The 16,092-nt window shown below is 54.0% G+C and overlaps 2 protein-coding genes across 2 annotated transcripts in view; one reads left to right on the forward strand and one right to left on the reverse strand.

Annotated features, from left to right (window-relative positions):
* The window catches only part of ABCC6 (ATP binding cassette subfamily C member 6), a 95,772-nt gene extending 93,055 nt beyond the window's left edge, over positions 1-2,717 (forward strand). Inside the window, 2 exon segments of the mRNA XM_021086559.1 lie at positions 1,621-1,815; positions 2,126-2,717. Of these exon segments, the coding sequence (XP_020942218.1) occupies positions 1,621-1,815; positions 2,126-2,234 (304 nt within the window). The 3' untranslated portion in view covers positions 2,235-2,717.
* The window catches only part of ABCC1 (ATP binding cassette subfamily C member 1), a 112,073-nt gene continuing 102,859 nt past the window's right edge, over positions 6,879-16,092 (reverse strand). The window contains exons 26-30 of the mRNA XM_021086560.1: positions 13,217-13,363; positions 11,702-11,860; positions 10,076-10,242; positions 9,257-9,451; positions 6,879-8,468 (exon numbers count right to left, since the gene is read on the reverse strand). Of these exons, the coding sequence (XP_020942219.1) occupies positions 8,360-8,468; positions 9,257-9,451; positions 10,076-10,242; positions 11,702-11,860; positions 13,217-13,363 (777 nt within the window). The 3' untranslated portion in view covers positions 6,879-8,359. The remainder of the gene's footprint in view (positions 8,469-9,256; positions 9,452-10,075; positions 10,243-11,701; positions 11,861-13,216; positions 13,364-16,092) is intronic.

Consider the following 16,092-nt stretch of genomic DNA (forward strand, 5'->3'; position numbering starts at 1 on the left):
TCGAAACTCCCGCAGGTGTTAGGGTCAGGGGCCGTGGGTGATGATGGCACCGGAGAGGCAGCAGAGCATGGTGGCCGAGAGCATAGACATAGTGGTAGGACCTTGGGCAAGTGAATCTCCTGTGCCTCAGTTTCCTCATCTGTAACATGGGAGTAATAGAACCCAGCTCCCTGGGCAAAGATTAAACGAGTGCCATCAATGAGTTACATGGACGAAGGAGGCGACATGGTGGGTGCCTGGCTTAGGAGAAATACTTGTTTCAGTGCTCAGTATAACCCTCCCAGCTGCACTCCCACTCATCCCATTTCAGAGCTGGGATCGAGGCTTGAGATTTGCCCACTCACCCAGCCCTTTGGCCGTGAGACCAGAGCAAGACCCAGACCCCTGACACCCGCACGGCCGCAGGAGGTCTGGGCTCCCGGAAGGGTTCCCTCTGAGAGGAAGCCGGACATGGCAGGAAACAGCCCGAAACACCCTTGAGTCTCCCTGGTCTTGGGGCCTCACGGACTGCATGTCCTTGGCCTTCCACTGCCTCCCCTGTAACTGGAAGCAAAGAAGGCCTTGCTCTGTGACAGTCACGCTCCTGAGCGCTTTGGTGTGACTTGACTTGTTCTCACAACCCAGTGAGGAGGGACCCGTCCACACCGTACCTACCGCCGTGGTCCTTTTTTTAATTAGTGAAGTAGAGTCACATTACACTGTTGTGCCCATTTCTGCGTACAGCTGTGACCCAGTTTTATATATATATATAGTAATATTTATTATTGTAATATTTAATGTGTGTGCGTTTGTATATATGGTGGGCGCCTTTAAAAACTTTTAAAAATTGAGATTTAACTTTAAGTTATATTTAATTTCAAAAACTTTAAAAGGTTTAAACTTGTAAAAATACATATATACACACATCCCTTTTCTCATATTATCTTCCATCATGTTCTGTCCCAGGAGACGGGATATGGGTCCCTGTGCCGCACAGTGGGACCTCACTGCCTACCGCTGTGATTTTTATGAAATGCGTCAGTACACAAGCATACAAGGCCGTGTCTGGCCCATGATGAAGACCGGAGGGTAGACATAGAACTACCCATTCCACAGATGGGGAAACTGAGGCACGGTGGTTTGAATGACGTGCCTAGTCACCCTGCTCAAAAATGGCAGGATATGGAGTTCGTGTCGTGACTCAATGGTTAACGAATCCGACTAGGAACCATGAGGTTGCAGGTTCAATCCCTGGCCTTGTTCAGTGGGTTAAGGATCCAGCGTTGCTGTGAGCTGTGGTGTAGGTCACAGACACAGCTTGGATCCCGCGTTGCTGTGGCTCTGGTGTAGGCCGGCGGCTACAGCTCCAATTCAACCCCTAGCCTGGGAACCTCCATATGCCTTAGGAGCGGCCCTAGAAAAGGCAAAAAGGCAAAAAGACAAAAAAAAAAAAAAAAAAAAAAAAAGGCAGAATAGGGATTCTGACCAGCTCCATAGCCAGGGCAGCCACAAGCGGGGATGCGCATGTGCCTACCCCCGCCCCCCGCTTCTGTGGCTGCCGTGGGGACACACTTGTGGGCACGCCCTGCAGGTCAGTCCTGATGTGCAAATATCTGGCCTGACTGTCCCGCTCATTCCCAGCGTGGGGCAGAAGCAGCTCCTGTGTCTGGCACGGGCTCTTCTCCGGAAAACCCAGATCCTCATCCTGGACGAGGCCACGGCCGCCGTGGACCCAGGGACAGAGCGCCAGATGCAGGCCGCCCTGAGCAGCTGGTTTGCACAGTGCACGGTACTGCTCATCGCCCACCGCCTGAGCTCCGTGCTCGACTGTGCCAGGTAAGCCCCCGATAGCCCATGGAGCCAGCCCCCAGGCCACCCCTGCAGGCAGAGGAAGGCGTCAGGGCTGAGAGCTGGAAGGGTGCTGGGATGGACAATCAAGTGTCTGCTGTCCAGGTGGCAAGGCCGATGCCGGGAGGGAAAGAATGAACCCAAGGACACATGCTGGCAGGGGCTTCCAGCTGGGCCAGCAGGGTCAGGAAGCCACATGGAGGGCTGGACCCTCTCAGAGCAGACACCCTGGGTGTTCAGAGCTGCTAAGACCCTGGGCTGGTGTCCAAAGAGCTGCCCATCTTCCTTTCCCCTGCAGGGTGCTGGTCATGGACGAGGGCCAGGTGGCAGAGAGCGGCAGCCCTGCCCAGCTGCTGGCCCAGAAGGGCCTGTTTTACAGGCTGGCACAGGAGTCAGGCCTGGTCTGAGCCCAGTGCCTTGATCCTCCTCCCACCACATCTGGCACAGAGAGTCTGCCAGGCCCTGGAAATGAATGATCTGGGGTCAGCAGTGGCCCCGTGTAACTGAGTCTAGACTGCTCTCTGGGAGGACAAAGTGCAGCATCATCGCAGACCCAGAAGGACACCGCAACCTGCAGGTCGGCCTGATCAGGGCTCATCCAGCCCCACCTACGCCAGAGCCAAAGTTGACAGCTGCTCTCTGCACTGGCTGCACACTGGACTCTCCTGGGGACCCCAGAGACCTGCCTGTGCCAAGGCTTCACCACCGACCAGACCAGTGAAATCAGAATCCCTGGGGCTGGGACAATGGTGTGTACCTTTTACAGATGAACATTTTTATTTTGAGATGATTGTAGATTGACAAGCAGTTGTAAAAAATAATGCAGAGAGTTCCTGATGTACCTTTAAGTCCTTTCCACCAATAATAACATCACTATTACAACCAGGAAACTGATGTTGGGACAATCCACTGAGCCTATTAAGATTCCCTAGTCTTACTTGTAGGTAGGGGTATGTGTGTGTGTACGTACGTACATCTGTGCAGTTGCATCACACACACTGGTTCCTGCATCCACCACCGGTCGGGGATGCTGACCGCTTCCATCTCCACGGGGACCCCTCAAGTTGCAGTTTTGTGACCACGCCCACCTCCCTCCTGCGCCCCGCCCCCTGGTCTCCAGCCGCTGTGGTTCCAGCCTGCAGCCAGGACTGAGCACCGCTGCTCCACACTCCTCCTGTGCTCCCGGGGGTGTTTTGTCTGAAAAGACATGCAAGCCTCAACCTACACCAGAGACGGGGCTCTCCAGGCGAAATTCCTCGCCCAGCATGTTCAGTTCAGCCCTGAAAGCGAGAGGAGAAGAGCCAGGTCGCCCAGCCCCCACTGGGAGAGTTTGCTCAGGATGTGGCCCTTTTCATACATTTGTCTTATTAAAGACCAAATCGTGCCCAGCAGCAGGTAGAAACATCCAGGGTGTTTCTGTTCACACTTGTGCCCATCAGACGCCATTCAGAGATGTGGCTGGAAGGCTGAGGTCAAGGGTGGGTCAGGGTCCAATATTTGCTTCCATGAAGGAACGTGCATGGCCCCTGGGCAGCTCAGGCCCCTTTCGGATAGCGGTCAGCATTCTAGTAAAACCAGCTTCAGGCACCAAGAAAGACGTGAGAGCCAAACCTGAGGTCACAGGGACATAGCTGAAAAGATAGCATGAGAACTCAGTCCCCAGACCCCTACCTGTGCCAGCCTGGCATTCTTCACTGACCCCCTGGCACTGCCACCGGGACAAAGCAAGTTAATACTCAAGAGTCAGAGCCCAGCTGGACGTAAAGTAAGTGCTCAGTTGTCCTTTGCTGTTATTCTCAAGGCTGCTGTTCGGGGGCCTCCGAGGGACAGCAGAGAAGGGTAGGTGCACCAGGATTTTTTTAACTTCTTCGCTATGGACATGTTGGCAGGGGGGATAATTCTGTGGGGGGGTGTCCTGTGCCTTGTAGGATGTTTAGCAGCATTCTGGGCTTCAACCTGATAGAAGCCAGTAGCTCCTTGTCCTCTAGTTGTGCCAAAAAGGTCTCCAGACACTGCCGGTTGGGATCACCGACCCCCTGCCCAGTGATCCACTGGTACTTGGGTAACGGCCGTGCGGGTGTCAGGAGGGGCCTGTGGACACCACCTACTTGCCAGCACGCAGGGACTGCCCCGTCCTACCCGGGTCATGGGCACTTTACGATGATCCATCCTGACCTAGGGTTTTCAGCCCAGAGTCATCTAAACCCAGATCCCATCCCAGCTTCTACCTTCCTCTGCCAAGATGTGACCAGAAGTTCATTTTGTTTGTTTTTTCTTTGTTGAGGGCTGCACGCACGGCATATGGAAGTTCCCAGGCTGAGAGTCGAATTGGAGCTGCAGTTGCTGGCCTACACCACAGCCACAGCAACTCAGGATCCCAAGCCACATCTGAGACCTACACCACAGCTCATGGCAAGGCTGGATCCTTAACCCACTGAGTGTGGCCAGGAACCAAACCTACATCTTCATGGATACTGGTTGGGTTCTTAACCTGTTGAGCCACAAGGGAAACTCCCAGAAGTTCATCTTGACCTTCAAGATGGGCTGGAGGTCTGCATCCTTCACCTGCCCCCGTGGTCATGCTGACACAATGCTACCGTGACTGGTGATTGTGCTCCATTTTGCAGATGAGGAGACTGGGGCTCAGTGGACGTGACCTGGCAAGGCTAACTGGCTAGTAAGTGGCAGAGCAGGGATCTGCCCTTGGATCTAACACCAAAGTCCAAGTGAGGGCATCTGCCCAACTGCGGGGCATGGGTAGGGGCAAGACCGGGTGCTTCGTGTGTCTCTGCCTGGAGCTGAGCCACCTGTCATCCCAGAGGAGCAACTGCAGGCAAAGGCGGCTGCAGCTGTGTGCTTGGCTCACTCATGTGGGGTCACCCCGGGGCCACAAGAGCCGCCTTCACAGAGGGGGGTGTTGTGCCAGGAAGCAGTGTGTGGGCTGAGGAGCCAGTGTCTGCGAGAGCCCGCTAACAAGGCTGCTGCTGGGCCCACCCCCTGGCGCCTTGGAGACCTGCCTGCGGGTCACCCTGGCTGCTAATCCCCCTGCCCTTCTGCCATGGCTCCTGCCAGCGGTGCCAGGCTGGTGGGTGGAGCACAGTTCAGAGGCGGGAAAGCCACATCCAGACCATCGTGGGTCAGTGCCTCTCTCAGTAGGTCCTTCAGCTTCATCCAAGTCCCGCCAGTCCCTGCAAACACAGCCCTGCCCTCAGTGCCCGCACCATCGCTCCGTTCATCCCACAATCAGACACGGAAGACGCATCGTCCTGCCCCTCGTGGGGCCTCTGCTGAGGAAGGTACTGTCACAGGCCCCTCTTACAAATGAGAAGACTGAGCATAAGTAGGGCTGGCTGCAGGGTGTGTGTCCAAACCACACGCATGTTTGAACCACTTACGTTTCTTTAGTGCTGGGACTTGAGCTCACTAAGTTCAATTCCACTCTAGAAAACCACAGGGGTAGGAAAGGGCTCCTTTGCTGCTTGAGCCAAGAGATTGGTGCGTTTTTGTTCGCCGTGTTTTCCCCGGCACCTGATGCAGTGCACAGCACACAGGAGGGGTCAGTAGATCCCAACTGGATGACATGAATGCATGAATGGGCTCACCATGTATGAAGGCGTCCTAAAGGCCAGGCAAGTGCCGGGTGCTTTACCCCTCATCTCTTTTCAGCCTCACGACCACCAACCCAGGTGGATACGATCCCAGTTGTACTGATGCGGGAGCTGCAGCTCCCAAAGGGCAAGTTCCAGGGGCCCAGTGTCTCGACCCTGGGCCCAGATCTGGCCCTGGGATGCTCCGACCAGGATCAGAAGGCAGTCGCTGAGCACGGGCCACGTGCCCTGCTCTCACAGCTGCCACTGTCAAGTAGTGAAGGGAGCAGGCGACGTGGCCGTCTGGGGGAGAGGGAGGACTCCGAGGCAGGGCTGTGCCTGGCACGTTGGAAGAACTCAGTGAGGTGAGCAAGTGGAATGCGGCTGGGGAGCCGAGCGGTGGCCAGAGTGGGGAGCTGACAGAGGGCACGGGGAGCCAGGAGGCCTGTGACAGAGGAGCCACACAATCTGCCATGTTTTCACAGGAACGTCAAGGCTGCTGGGCCCGGAACAGACTGTGGGGGGCGGGGGGTCAGGCCCAGCGAGGCAACAATGAGGGGGATGAGGAGTGGTCGGATTCAGGGATGGGAAGTGGTAGGGTTCCGGGTGTGAGGGAGGAAGTCAACTGAATTGGCTGTAGGATCTGGCCCAGGGCGTGAGAACGGAGAAAGGACAAGCGGCTCCCTGCTCCTCCCTGGCCCGGGCCTCCCTTCCCGAGGAGTTCCAGGCAAAGGGCTGAGCCCGGGGCCTGGCACGTAGCAGGTGCATTAACAAAGCTGACGTCACCCTTCGACCTCTGTGGCACTGGGACACTCACCTGGAAGAGCAGGTGCGCAGGTCTGTCGTTCTCCCCCACCCCCTCCCACGCATGCGCACTCTGGCTCCACCCTCTTCGGCGTAAACGCTGCATCTGCCCCCCCTCTTCCTAAAGCTGATGGACTTAAACCCTGGCCTGGGATTTCTCCTGAGCCCCCAACCGCCCACAACACACCTACAGGCACATGCCCGGTCACACACCTGTTCAGGATCTGACCCAGGATTTTAAGACTCAGGGTCAGGCCCTGAGACAGAAAACAAACACTGTGTCTAAAATCACCCCCCCCACACCCCCCTGGCCTGGGCAGGAACATCCAGGTGCTTCTCATTTTAACAGCGACAACTGCTCCTCTTCACAACAAGCCCGGGAGGCAGATATGACCAGCCTCATTTTGCAGACAAGGTAACCAAAGAACGATGACTAAGTGACTTGCCCAGGGTCACACAGCCAGCAGATGACAAGAGTGCCACACTGACTCTGCCCAAATCCCACCCAATCCCTAACCTCCACATTCCCATTGCCAAGAGCTCCCCCTAGAAACACACTTGCCCGGGAGACAGAACAGCAGCAGCAGAGAGGGGGACCCACACGGACTCAGGGAGGGAGGGTGAAAACCTCGGCTTCTTTCCCAGAAGATGCAACAGTCATTTTAGAAAGAAATAAAATATTTTTTTACTGCAAATTATTTGCAAAAGTTCACGTTTCCAGTGTTAAGTCATTACAAAAAGATCCCCAAGAAACGCTTGGTTTATCCAATGTGAGAGAATGGTTTAACTTACAAAAAATAAATATATATATTTCCACCTAAAAGAAGAAAGATGCTTCTCTGGTTTGAAGTCAGCACTGAAATTCACATAGCGAGCAGGAATCTTGGGGCAGCCACGACCTCTTTGCTTTTTGGGTCTCACTTTGGTCTCTAAGCGAGGGACCTCACAGGCCTTGAAGAAAGGACCCCCCCCACCCCCACCGCCTATTTCTTTCCAGGAACTACAGGGACCAACTGCCGGAAGCCGGGCCCCCTGGCCACTCCCGGGGATGCTGCTCCTCGCCCCAGGACTTTCTCCCAAGAAATCAAAATCTTGAGACTGTTTTTAAAGTATGGCTCCAGGGAGAGAAACGAAGAAAAAGCAAATCACTGGTACTCGTGAATGGGTCTCCTCTTGTCCGGGAAGAGACGGGGTAACCGTAAGTCCAGCTCTCCACGCCACCACCCCGGGGGAGAAAGGGAGGAGGAGGTGGCTCAGCGGGGCTTTTCTCTGTACCACCCAGTCACGGGTGGTCACGGGTCATGGTCACGGTCGGGGGGAACCCCGCGCTCTTGGCTTTGAAGGCCTGGAGGAGCAAGGCCTTTCTAGCCCCGGGCAAAGGGAGGGAGGGAGGCAGGAAGAGGCTGGATGCAGAGAGGTGAGCGGCCTGGAGACCCGAGGCCAGGCCCCCCAGAGTCCAGCCCCAGGGATGAGGCCACCTCCGGTCCGAGGTGCCCAAGTCCTGGTGGAGGCGGCGCCAGCCCGTTGGTTCCCAGCTTCGGAGCAGCTGGAAGACCAGCTGGCGGGTGAGAAGAATGGCCAGAGACCTCGAGGGCGGCAGGGAACTTCACCAGGCCCCTCACCTCTAAACCACAGCCCTGAGGAGAGGAAGCAGCTGAGTGGCGCCAGACAAGGACGGAGAGGGGCTGGGGACCAGGGAGCTTCTCGAAAGCCTGGGACCCACAGCCGTCGGCAGGAAAGAAGTGAGGCCATGGGCGGGATCTGGTCACTAGCATACTGGACACAACTGGTTTCTCTGGAATTCTGGCAGCCCTAAGCTCCCACGGGGCGCTGCAGGCACACATGCCCCCCAGTGGTGTGAGAACACATGTGCATCTATGGGGGCAAGAGGCCAGGGTGTGCGTGTCTTGCGGGGACCACGTCTCTGTGTTGCTCCTGTTTCTTCACGGCCCATGCCAGCCGGGGGGGCCAGAGGGTGGCTGCTGTGTGTATCTGTGTGTGTGTGTGTTTTGGTTTAGGTTTGTTTTTGTTTTTTTTTTGGTTTCAGTCTACGAGAGCCTTGGGTTCCCAAGGGGGCTGATTCATCCCTGGCTGCGGGCACGTCGGCCCCGCAGTTCTGACCAGCTGCACCCGCTCCGGGCTCACACCAAGCCGGCATCTTTGGCCATGCCGTAGAAGAGACCTCGCTGCTGCAGGAGCTCAGAGGGGGAGCCGTGCTCCCGGATCTCCCCTTTGTCCAGGACGATCACCCTGCAGGGCAGGAGACAGACATGAGGGGTGGGTGAAGGGCTGGCACCTCCCGCCCCATGGGCCCACCAGGCAAGTCCCCACTTTGGGTCAGGTCGCTAACACCATCTGCCAGGACTGCCGCGGGAGCCTTTCCCCCGGCTGCCCATCCTCAATCCCAGTTCTCATTAATGTCGATGTCCGGTGACGCCACCCCCGGTCCCATCACCTTTCACCTTTCCTTCCCAGCACAATTCGCTTTTATTTATTTTTTGCTTTTTTTAGGGCTGCACTCGCAGCAGAGGGAGGTTCCCAGGCTTAGGGGTCCAATCAGAGCTGCAGCTGCCAGCCTACACCACGGACACAGCCCTGCAGTATCCTAGCTACGTCTGTGACCTACACCCCAGCTCACGGCAACACCGGATCCTTAAGCCAGAGAGAGGCCAGGGATGGAACCCACATCCTCGGGGATCCTAACCTGCTGAGCCTCAGCAGGTACTCCCACAATTTGCTTTTATTTGTTGCCATGTCTCTCTTCTGTTTCCGGACCCAGCCCCTAACGAAGCTATAAGCTTCCATGGGCAGGCTCCTGTCTGACTCCCAGCTGAGGCCCCAGGGCCTGGGACAGAGCCAGGACTGTGGCAGGCACCCCACACATCTGTGCTGATGGACTCCACGAGTCAGTGATGTCAGAAAGGCCCAAGGACCCAGAGAGGTGCCACCCGCTGGGACGGTCCCTAAGCACAGGGACACGGAATGGATGGAGTGGGGTGAAGCCCCAGGCCCAGGGCCTTCTCTGCCAGGAGCGTCACCTGGTGTAGTCCATGATGGTGTTGAGCCGGTGGGCGATGGTGAGGACGGTGCAGTCATGGAACTGCGTCCGGATGGTGGACTGAATGAGGTCGTCCGTTTCCAGGTCCACGGCCGCTGTGGCCTCATCCAACACAAGGATCTTCGTCTTCCTCAGCAGGGCCCGGGCCAGGCACACGAGCTGACGTTGCCCAACGCTTGACCGGAGGAAAAAGACCAGATCACAGTGTCAAAACCACCCCTGTGATCAAAGCCCAGGCCTGGGGGGGGGGAGGGTGCAGGGAGAAGAGACCCTGGGTGTTGCCTAGACCAGGCGAGCACGTCCACTCCCCACACCCGTGCCCGGGGCAGACATCACTAATCAGAACTGCCTGCTAGAAGCACTTGAGCGTTGGTGGTTGGTTGTCATGGTGATGGATAAACAAAGAGGTGCGGGATCCCTACTGTGCCAGGCATTAACACTTTAACCGATGGGTGGGGACAGGGAGGGCCCAGAGCCCTGCTCTCTACTGACTGAAGAGGAGACTTTCAGAAGTTTAGCAACTGCCAGCCACTCCCATTGAATGGACCCTGGTGGGAGAGGGGAAGCGTTCTGGCCACTGTGGCTCCCCCTCCTGGTAAAATGAGCCCGGACTGAAATCCATTTTAGATACTGAAACCGAGGCCCCCAGAGGTGAAGAGCCAAACAGCGCATCTGGCAGAGGTGGGACTCAAACCGAGGACAGACACAGCTGCAAAATGGCAAAACCTTCCACCAGCCTGACAGAGGTAGGGCGGAGTAGACCTGGTCGGGGGCGGGGGGGGGGGCCCCCCCCACTCACCTCAGGTTCTCCCCGCCTTCCGCGCACTCGTGGTTCAGCTTATCGGGAAGGGCGGACACGAAGCCCTTGAGGTGGGCCAGCTCCAGGGACGTCCAGACCTCTTCCTCTGAGTACTGGCTGAACGGGTCCAGGTTCATGCGGAGGGAACCTGAAAACAAAACTGGATCCTGTTGGGAGGGAAGACAGGAGACGACGAGTGAGGCTTGTGTCCCTTGTGGACAGGAGTGGGGCAAAGACGTGGGATACAGAAAGTTCTGGTGGGTCTTGTTCAAAACAGGGTTTCAGGAGCTCCCTGTGGCCTAGCAATGAAGGATGCGGTGTTGGCACTGCAGTGCCTCGGGGGTGATCCCTGGCCTGGGAACTTCCACCTGTTGCAGGTGTGGCCCCCAAAAAAAGGAGTTCCAGAGTTTCTCAGGACCACCACTTCTGAAGATACCAACCACCATGCGGGGACCTGGGTCAGGTGAAATAAAATAGATTGCTTTCCTGCAACACTGCCCAGCGCATTCAATTTGCAAAGGTGGAGTTCCTGTTGTGGCGCAGTGGTTAATGAATCCGACTAGGAACCATGAGGTTGCGGGTTCGGTCCCTGCCCTTGCTCAGTGGGTTAAGGATCCGGCGTTGCCGTGAGCTGTGGTGTAGGTTGCAGACGTGGATCGGATCCCGCGTTGCTGTGGCTCTGGCGTAAGCCGGTGGCTACAGCTCCGATTCAACCCCTAGCCTGGGAACCTCCATATGCCGCGGGAGCAGCCCAAGAAATAGCAAAAAAAAAAGACCAAAAAAAAAAAAAAAAAAATTTGCAAAGGTGATGGGACCTTTTGGGAAGGGAGGTGGCGCACAGGTAATTCCTAACTGCCGGGTAGCGTGGATTCCTCCCCATTCCTGCCTCCAAGTAAGAATCCTTTTTTCACTTTTGAGGGCCACACCAAAGACATATGGACCTTCCCAGGCGAGGGGGGACATCAGAGCTGCAAGTGCCGGCCTATACCACAGCCACAGCCACATGGAATCCGAGCCACGTCTGTGACCTACATCCACCACAGCTCACAAGGCTGGATCTTTAACCCACTGAGCAAGCCCAAGGATCGAACCTGCATCCTCATAGATACTAGTTGGGTTGGTTACCAGGGAGCCACCATGGGAACTCCCCAAGTAAGAATCTTGGAAGAGGTTTCCCACTGTGGCACAGCAGGTTAAGAATCCAATGTTGCCGCAGCTGTGGCTTGGATTTGATCTCTGGCCCAGGAGCTTAAAAAAAGAATCTTCAAAGATATTTGAACCAAAATAATACTAAAAGGCAACATATTAAGAAATCACCAGCTGCAGGAATCAGTCTAGAATCTTCATATTTCTCCCCTGGCTCTTGGGAGGGTGAGAGATTCCTGCCCTGACCAACAGCCAACAGGCCAGTATCCTAACTGGATCCTGTTAGGGGCTCAGGAAACTGCCCGCTGGGTGGCAGCACGGAAGGGATGCTTCATCCCCACTGTTATTTACATGCGAAGAGGAGATTCCGTGAAAGTGTAGCATAATTTCAGTTAAAAAAAACCCGACAATAACAAAGTAGGCCCCGACGTACATTCGTGCTGAAAACACACGCGCTCGGCCTCCGTGAGCCCGGCCCACCTGTGGGATGATGGTGATCTTGAAGCGGAGGTCGTGCAGGCCGATCTGGGCGATGTTGACGTCATCAATGACGATCTCCCCCTCGGCCGACTCATTGATCCGAAACAAGCCCAGGGTCAGGGATGACTTCCCGGCTCCCGTCCGCCCCACGATGCCAACCTGTGGCACAGGAAGGGCCCGGGCTGAGGGGGGATTACTGGGATCCAGGGTTACACCTCCAGCTCCACAGCACCCTTGGTTTTAAATACCTGCCCCAGAGCAGTCTGGTCAGCTGGTCACCCCACCCCCTGCCCTAGGCCCTCTCCCTCAGCAGCTTCCAAAGACACCACTTGAGGGGCTGTTGTGGCCAAAAGTCAAGAAGAACTTCCTTCTCTTTACCAGCTCTTTTGTAACTTAAAATCATGATCAGCTGTTTTTAGAAATTAGTGATTTTCAACTCAAGACACTATTAAGTAATAATCAAATTGTTTTTCAATTCTTCGAGGGTGAGTTTCCCCTCCTGCGCTGCTGAAATTTCTCAAAGGTTCAAGCATATCACCCTCCAGCCCCAGCTGAGTGAGCAGGAAAAAAAAAAAAAGGGTTGGGGCTACAACCTGGTCTCCCACTTACCCTCCTTTGACGGAACGGGGCTCCCCGTTTAATGGCCAATGATTGACATTCCAGTTCCTACCGTCCGCTTTTCTCATCTGGGCTCTGGAACGGCGGCCTCCCCCACCCTGACCGCAGCCTCATGGAGCAGAGGCTCATGATGAACAGGAGCCATAAAGCCTCAGCAAGAACACACCACCCACCCCGTTCCTCCCCTTGTTAGAAGTGGGAGCAATTATCTCACAAGATCAGAAAGTTCTGAGCCTTGTGGTGAGGAGTTTAACAAATCCCTAGGTTCAGAGATGAGAGAAACACAGTCCCCTGGTAAATGGCCAGCAAGACCATCGATCTGATTGCCGAGGAGGGTCTGAGGGTCCCCGGGCAGGGACGCCTTCCAGAAACAGCGGGGGACCCGGGAACAATTCCCAAATTCTGACAATTTCGTGTGTCCCTTGAGCCCTCGCTGGCGGAGACGATGATGTCTTTCTATTCTAGAGACTGCCAACTCAGGTGCCTACGGGGCCAAGTGCACAGGGGGCAGGGAGGCACCCGTGAACTGGGAGGCTTGTGCCTTGTCTGGAAAGAGCCAGGCAGTGAGGAGGTGCAGTGCTGCAAGGTGTTTCCTCTTTCAAGAAAAGCAGGAAAGGGATTTTTATATAAAGCATTCCAAATTTTTCAACACTTGCGATCTAGATTTTGTTTTTTTCATGTTATCTGTGGGCCTCATCTGACCCTCAGGCTAGCAGTCTGCAACCCTGTGGAGACACCCTCTGAGTACCTCTGACGTCCGCAGCCCCCTTCCCCAAAGGCCACCCCTCCCTGTGGTTTGGGGCAGGGACAGACTGAGGAAATGACTAAGCTGGTTGCAACTGCCTGACCGCAAACTCTGCCCGACTGGGAGCTGGTGGGGGGACAAAGCGCACCCACCTTTTCCCCTCCATCGATGGTGACATTGATGTGCTTGAGAACCAGGTCCAGGTCGTCTCGGTAACGCAGGCCGTAGTCCCGGAATTCCACTCGGCCCACCTGGGGCCAGGTGCTGGGCGGAGCCACCTCCGGGATTCGCCAGGGAGCCTGCGGTCACAGTGGGCACAGTGGGTGGGGGGCGAGGATCCTGAAGCCCGTCTCCTGTGCCTCAAGGCTCGAAATGAGCGGCCTGCATGACCCCTTTGACCTCACAGTCCTCTCTGGCTCCCTCTGCTCCCCACACTGACTTCTGGATTGTTCCCTAAACACCCCCACACGGGATGCTTCTGGGCCTTTGCAGCCTCCTCTGCCTGGAATGCTCTTCCTCAAACTACCCTCTCGGCCTGCTCACCTGCTGCAGATCTCAGGTCTATGTGATCACCCTTCCAGCCCTGTCCCCACGTGTCCCCCTGCCACCAGCTCCATTCTCCTTCAGAGAACTTACCTCCCAGCGTCTTAAATACACATTTATTTATTCTGTCACTCATGCCCACTGGAACATCTATGCTATGAGGACAGGTTCTTTTTTTTTTTTTAATTATAGTTGATTTACAATGTTGTGCCAAATGCTGCTGTACAGCAGAGTGACCCAGTCATACATATATGCACATTCCCCCCTTTTTTTTTTTTTTTTTAGGGGCCTCACCCTCGGCATATGGAAGTTCCCAGGCGAGTGGTCGAATCAGAGCTCTAACTGCCAGCCTACATTACAGCCACAGCAACGTGGGATCTGAGCTGTATCTGCAACCTACACCACAGCTCATGGCAACACCAGATCCTTAACCCACCGAGTGAGACCAGGGATTGAACCTGAGTCCTCAAGGATACTAGTTTGTTTGTTATCGCTGAGCCATGACGGGAACTCCCCATTCCCTTTCTTATATTATCTTCCATCAGGCTCTGTCACAGGTGATTGGATATAGTTCCCTGTGCTGTCCAGTAGGACCTCATCGCTTATCCATTCTAAATGGAATAGTTTGCATCCATTAATTTCCAATTCCCAGTCCATCCCACTCCGCCCCCCTCCCCCTAGGCAACCACAAGTCTGTTCTCTATGTCTGAGTCTGTTCGGCTTTGTAGGTAGGTTCATTTGTGCCATAGTTTAGATGAGCACAGGTTCTTTTATTTGGTTCCTGCTACAGCCCAGGGCCCAGAGCACACAGTAGGTGCTCGGTAAATAGTCATGGACTGGATCAATGAATGAGCAGTCTTCTCTAGACAGACACAAGGGTAAAGGGGAGATACTCTGATGACTTCTAGGTCTAAAGGACATCAGTAATGGATGTGTGTACATGCAGAACTGAATCACTTTGTTGTACAGTAAAAATTATCACAAACCTGGTAAATCAACCATACTTCAATAAAACTTTAAAAATAAACTAATTAAAAGACTGACCAAAAAAAAGCGACAGCTAACACTTGGAGGTCACTCTATCACATGACCTTGTTTAATCCGCACTACAATCCCGTGAATAGGTTCTTTTCTTATCTCTGATTTACACAGATGAGGAAATTAAAACACAGAGAGGGAGAGCAACTTGCCTGAAGTCACACAGCCCCTATTTCTGAAAAGCTGCTTGGTGTTCAGCGTTTCCTGAGGTCTACAACTAACGATGCTCTGAGCCCGGCTCACGGCTATCTTTGGGAAAGGAGAGGAATGGAGAGGATGATAAAGGAAAATGTCTACTCTTTCTGTCCCATAAACTTCCTCTATTAATTTCTTTACAAATTAATTGTATTTCCTTTTTTATAATTTATGTATATAAATAAGGGGACATACTCTAAGAGGGGACTAGAGAGAAGTGGGTGGAACGATTTACCTATAAATATGTATCATACAGAATATAAAAAGACATAAGTAAATACTTGTGTTGCTTGCTTGTTTTTGGCTACACCTGTGGCATGTGTGTTCCCAGCGCCATAGCTGGATCCTTTAACTCACTGCATCCCAAGGGAACTTCCTAAACATATATATTTCAAGAGTGGTAGGACTCTGGGTGATCACTGCCTTGTATTTTTCTTTTTTCTTTTTGGCTATGCCTGAGGCATGTGGAAGCTCCCAGGCCGGGAATCGAACCCGCACCACAGCAGCAACCCAGGCTGCTGTGGTGACAACACTGGATCCTTAACCTGCTATGCCTCAAGGGAACTCTTCTCTCGTATTTTTCAAATATGCTCTTATTCTAAAACTATAAAAATAACTGAAAGTAGTAAAAACAAGTAAAATACTTCTTCAACTGAATTTCACACTTTAATAAACAGGTGAACTGAATGGCATGTGGATTACATCATGAAAGCTGTTATAAAACATAATTTAGGGAGTTCCCTTGTGACACAGCAGGTTAAGGATCCAGCATTGTCACTGCAGCGGCTCAGGCTGCTGCTGTGGTGTGGGTTCTAGTCCTGGCCCAGAAATTTCCACATGTTGTGGATATGGCGAGAAAATAGAAAATTTAAAAATGAATAAATAAATATATTAGGAGTTCCCCAGTGAGGTGAGGCAGTGGGTTAAGAATTCAGTGCTGTCACTGCTGTGGCTTGGGTTGCAGTGGTGGCACGAGTTTGATCCCTGGCCCTGGAAATTCTGCATGCTGTAGGTATGGCCAAAAAATAAAAAATAAAAGTAAAAATTTAAAAATAGATAAATTCAATGTAGGATAGGAAACTCCCAGTGTAGTGTGCTCTTATTTCCACAGGGGGCGCTCACACCACTCTGGTGAATGCTCTCTGGTGAAGCGGTGGGACCTGGTTCACCGTGTCAGGGCATTAAAGGACCTGGCAAAGTTCACCTCTGTAAATCCTCCAGACAGAGTTTAACCAGGGTCACTTGGTCTCAC

The sequence above is a fragment of the Sus scrofa genome, chromosome 3 (genome assembly GCF_000003025.6).
Source record: "Sus scrofa isolate TJ Tabasco breed Duroc chromosome 3, Sscrofa11.1, whole genome shotgun sequence".
NCBI lineage: Eukaryota > Metazoa > Chordata > Mammalia > Artiodactyla > Suidae > Sus > Sus scrofa.